The following is a 5,312-nucleotide window of genomic DNA, read 5'->3' on the forward strand; positions in this document are numbered from 1 at the left end:
CAAAGTAAATTATATCAAAAATTCAAGTTTTAATCTCAAATTCGCATTTACCCTACCCATTTTCTTGGACTATTTAGTGGTATGAAAAATAGATGTTAGCCGATTCTCAGACCTATCCAATATGCTTACCAAATTTCAGAGGAATCGGTCGTTTCGGAGGAGTATAGAGACTAACATTGTGACACGAGAATTTTATATATAAGATATATACAAGAATTGCTCGTTTAAAGATATAAGATAATTACATTTACATGTCAAGGGAGGGTTTTTTTACGAACTAAGCGTTTATCGGCCACTGAAGTTCTTATCATCCAGTCTAAATGCTCGGAATCAGAATATAATATTATATAATTATAATTGTATAATTAATATCAAAATAATTATATTATCTGGTGGTACTCGCAACTATATACGTCATTATATTACGCTTTTATAAAAAATTTAGTGTACCGAATTGCCATTTTTAGAAAGAACAAGGTGGCAACTCTTAATACTTATGTCCAATAATCAAATGGTACTCGACTGTGAACTGACGGCTAATCGCAGCTATCAATTCAAAGTATGAAATGGTTATTCGTTTATTGATTAATCCAATTTTATTTTATTTTATGAATTAAAATGGCAAGAAAGCAAGGAAAAGTTTACTTAGGATATGAGGAAGAAATAATAAGTGATAAAAATCGAACTCTACTAAATTTCACAGTCAATAAAATCGGTGGATTACCTGTGAGTACCGCATTGTTGTTTAAATTTTATTTTAACAAATTACCTACAACATGTAAATCTTCTTAGTTACTTCTTACTTATTGTGAAATATTTATACATTATTGAATGAAAAATATACATGTAGTCTTTATTTGCATTAATAATATTTACATACATATTTGGTTAAAAAAAATTAATCAAATCAAATCAATAGTTTATTAAAATCTCTAATTACTTTTAATTTTTTTAGGATTGGCCTCCACTTGAGAATCTGCAATATCCATCCAAATGTCCAATTTGCAGCTTACACAGATTTTTAATAGTGCAATGTTATGCTCCACTTGAAAATTCTGTGTATCATCGAACCCTATACATTTTTGCTTGTATAAATCCAAATTGCTGGAACCAGTCAGAAAGGTATTAATTTTTAGCATAACTGTTATATTACATTGTACCTGCTTTTTTTGGTAAGTCAGTTAAATAATCATTTACAATATTTAAGAAAAACAAAATTCCACTCCTCCTAACAGAACAAAAAGCTGACTGGTTATCTATCATGGTTGGCCTCATTCTCCTTAAGAATTTAAAAGCTTCATAAAACAGAAATTAACAAGAAACTTTTCTTGTTTTATATAAATCAAAACAATTTTTCGTTTTACAAACCAGTTCTAGCATAACAATAGCATGAAATTAATAGGCAGAAGTTAATTAATTAATTTTATATTCAATATATTTTCTTTAGTTCACTTATAAGAACAAATCTATTTTACTTATCATAACACAATACCATATTATCACTTTTAGTTGGGCATGTATCAGATGTCAATTAAAGGACAATCCCTCTAAAACAAGCGCTGTTGTTGCCATGCCAAGTGCAGACACTAATTTAAGCTGGTGTAAGGGATCTGATGATTGGGATGAAAATGACAATGGTGATTCCGCAAATGGAAATTTAATGAGTGTGGATAATGCTATTAGTCCTAACATACAGAGGTTTGTTAGATTATAACTTACTAGCAAGACAAAATAATATAATTTTTTATTAATTACTCTCTTCCCAAGTCTCATACAAAAATTCATCAATAATTTGTTCGTAGGAACTCTGATGATGATGAAAGCAATTCATATGATATAGAAGCAGTTGAACAAGCTTTGGGACACATGCAAGTTATAGATGCACACAATGCAAACATGTCTCCAATTCAAGGTACTGGAGCTATAGCATTTAATAACATAAAACTATTTCATGTTCATGTCACTAGACATTTTATTCAAGTATCAATCATCTTCATCATCATCATCATCATCATCATCAGCCCATATATGTTCCCACTGCTGGGACACAGGCCTCCTATGAGGGTTCAGGTCATAATCTACCATGCTAGCCAAGTGCGGGTTGGCAGATGTCACGTGTCATTGAACTGTTGATTCTTAGACATGCTGGTTTCCTCACGATGTTTTTCCTTCACCGTTTTAAGCAGTGATGATGTTTTTCACATGTGCAGATAAATTGAAAAATCAATTTATTTCCTGCACGCTCGCCCGGTCTCGAACCCCGACTTATCGATTTTGAAGTCCGAGGTTCTCAACACTGAGCCACCTTTTTTCAACCATCTTATTACTTCAAAATTAGTAACATTTCAATTCAGAAATCCCCATACCTTATTGTGTCTATACTCAGTACTATATTTATAATAGCTGCGCCCCGCGGTTCCACCCGCGTAAGTCTGTATCTCGTAGGAATATCGGGATAAAAAGCCAATATGTTATTTCAGTTGTTCAGCTATCTACGTACCGAATTTCATTGCAATCGGTTCAGTAGTTTTTGCATGAAAGAGTAACAAACACACACACATCCTCACAAAATTTCCAATTTATAATATTAGTAGGATAATAATATAACAAATTTGGAATATGTCATTTCATGTCATAGGTTTGTTAAAAAAAATTAGGATAGAATAGACAATTTTAGTAAACAAAAATATTATAAACATACTAATTTTAATTATTGCAGGGGCAGTTGGTGATATTGGTGTGCCAGTAGCAGCAGCTGAGCTTGAAGGTGGGGACGAACCAGGACTTGTTACTGCTGAGACTCCCACAGCTCCAACCAGTAATGTAGAGGCTCTGCTTCATCAGGTACTTTTATTTTATCAATTTTTTGGCATCCCCCTTAATGTTCGACTTTTAGAGGTTCTACTGATTATCCATACAAAATAATGTTCGATTCAGTGTTTAGGGTGGTGATAATATAATCTGACATACTACTTATAATATAAGAACTTTTTTTATCAGAATCATCCCATCAAGTATTTATTTATTTTAAACTGTTTCAGACAGCTGAGCTCCCTGCAGACTTGCGAAATCGTCTTATGTTAAGTCCGTTGCAATTTCTGCCCAAATACATTTATGTTGAGGAGGAATGGAAGAAAACTGCATGTAGTGATGAAAAAGTAACTGATCTTTTGAATAAATATACAAAAGAAAGTGGTATGTCAAATATTCTTTAATGTAAAAATTTATGTACTTATAGCATTATTCGAATTATCTAGCCTTCTCCATGGTTGCCACAAATTATTTTATTCATCATAAATTGGGTAATAATTAGTAATACATTGTATCATATTTTTAGAAATTGAAGCAAATATCAACGCAGATAGATTAGGAGTGGGCGGTGGCGAAGATGAACCTTATGAGGAGGCTACACCATTACATGGAGATAAATTATTTCACGCCTTCCTTACTCGTCTGCAGAATAATCCTGGACAAATACTTCGGTATGAATCTTGTTAATATTTTTTAACTCTTTCTTTCAGTAACAAGAAAATAACTTTCTATTAGTCACTGTCCATCTGCCCATCCGCCCATCCCTGTCTTATAAAGCAAAAACAAATATAATCATGTTACTCAGGAACATGATTAATTTTATCTTTCTGATCTAACTTTCATCTAGTGAGATTTTTCAAACTATTACGTAATTCTCTTAGATTTACACATTACAAACAAGCAAGATGAACTTCTTCGTTTTGATATATAAAATATTAAATTTTTTATTTACAACATACAGGTACAGTCGTGATGAACCACCATTACTTGGGGCGCCATTGCCTCTGATCGAAGGGCCGGGATGTCGTGCACCAACAGTTTGTATGAGATGTGGTTCGAGACTCATTTGTGAACTCCAACTGGTACCAGCATTTGCAGAAAACTTACAAATTCTTCCCGGGAATGTGTCTTTGTCCCATCTACACTTTCTGTCTGTTCTTGTTTTCACATGCTTGCAAAGTTGCTGGCAGCCGAATGATACATTTGTCCAAGAAACTATTGTCTTCCAACCAGAAGTTATATAATGTTTTATTATCAAATAAATTTAATATTAGCTTTCCATTTTTGCCTAGGTAGTGGCTAGATTCGCCTTGTAGCACTTTAGGGTAGATTTACAATCGCAGTTTCAATTAACTCAAATCACTATTTTACAATTTGTTCCCAACTTAGTTGTATTTGTATAATAGATCATGATACCTATAGGTATCTCATGAAAATATATTTTTGTTATTATTTCTCAATGATCTCATAAATACAAAGAATACAAATATTATATGTTCTTGTGCCACATAATATTTAATTATAAGGAAAAAAATATTTTATTTAGAGATAGGTATTGTTAATTTTCATATTGTATTAATCAATTCCATTACTATCCAATATAATAACCATAGAAATTTTGACGAATAAGGATTTAAACGCAACAAATATACTGTTTTAAAACCGGTAAATAGGTTAATTTAGAAAGAAAAGCTACTGTTTCATAAGTATTATCTTGGGAAATAGTCACAATTATATCAGTGCCTGTTAGTAGGTTAAATTGGAATTTGACATTCGAAGTGACTAATGTTTATTTAGCTTCAAAAAAATGTTTCAATAAAAAGGAGAGCAATAAATTTTAACAATTTGAATTACCTATATCACTCGCACAATAATTGCATGTGTAGTAAGTTTCGTATTTTTAGAATACTTGTCTCATCTGTGATTCTAAAAAAATACCAATGTTACGTACATTGGTATTTTTGTACCATTCAAACTATAAGACTTGGCTTAAAGGCCTGGTAACCAAGCCATTAAATCTTCTAAAAAATAAACCATTCAAACTTAATGACGGCTCAGAAGTTAGCTGTGAACACAATTTTATGTGCATGCGTGTACGGCAAAGCGTGACCCGCTGATACCTTGATTATAATGTTCGAAGTTGTCAATAAGTTTGTATCGAAATTATTCTCAAATTAGATAGAAGTAGAATCTCTGTAGAATTTAAATGTTGTGTCGGTATTTATAATTACTTAAGGAGTCCATTTGAAACCTGCCAAAAAACGTATATTGTGTAGAATATTAAATAATAATGAGAAAACTAAAGCTCTACATGTGTTTTATTATAAAATTGTATAGTTTCCAGGCATAAATAATTATACCTTTCCAAGTATTTTTTTTATCCTTTTACATAATACGGGATTAGCATTAGATTAGTGTGTTCGCTTAAATGGGTGTCGGATAGGCGACATTAAGGGTTGTCACACACGCAATATATGATCACAACCGTTGCTAAGCTAAGC

At 31.9% G+C, this 5,312-nt stretch overlaps 1 protein-coding gene across 1 annotated transcript; it reads left to right on the top strand.

Annotated features, from left to right (window-relative positions):
- The first annotated feature begins 519 nt into the window (after positions 1 to 519).
- LOC119839421 (programmed cell death protein 2-like) lies at positions 520 to 5,110 on the top strand. Its single transcript, XM_038365690.1, has 8 exons — positions 520 to 726; positions 956 to 1,122; positions 1,510 to 1,698; positions 1,803 to 1,912; positions 2,720 to 2,844; positions 3,042 to 3,195; positions 3,338 to 3,482; positions 3,773 to 5,110. The coding sequence occupies exons 1-8, from the start codon at positions 619 to 621 to the stop codon at positions 4,053 to 4,055; spliced, it is 1,281 nt and encodes a 426-aa protein (XP_038221618.1). The 5' UTR covers positions 520 to 618; the 3' UTR covers positions 4,056 to 5,110.
- The last annotated feature ends 202 nt before the right edge of the window (positions 5,111 to 5,312 follow it).

The sequence above is a fragment of the Zerene cesonia genome, chromosome 3 (genome assembly GCF_012273895.1).
Source record: "Zerene cesonia ecotype Mississippi chromosome 3, Zerene_cesonia_1.1, whole genome shotgun sequence".
NCBI lineage: Eukaryota > Metazoa > Arthropoda > Insecta > Lepidoptera > Pieridae > Zerene > Zerene cesonia.

Excerpts from the sequence above, each read along its gene's own strand:
- LOC119839421 (XM_038365690.1), top strand. The coding sequence starts at position 619 with ATGGCAAGAAAGCAAGGAAAAGTTTACTTAGGATATGAGGAAGAAATA. Across the intron at positions 727-955 it reads ATAAAATCGGTGGATTACCT|GATTGGCCTCCACTTGAGAA; the intron begins GTGAGTACCGCA and ends TAATTTTTTTAG. Across the intron at positions 2,845-3,041 it reads TAGAGGCTCTGCTTCATCAG|ACAGCTGAGCTCCCTGCAGA; the intron begins GTACTTTTATTT and ends AAACTGTTTCAG.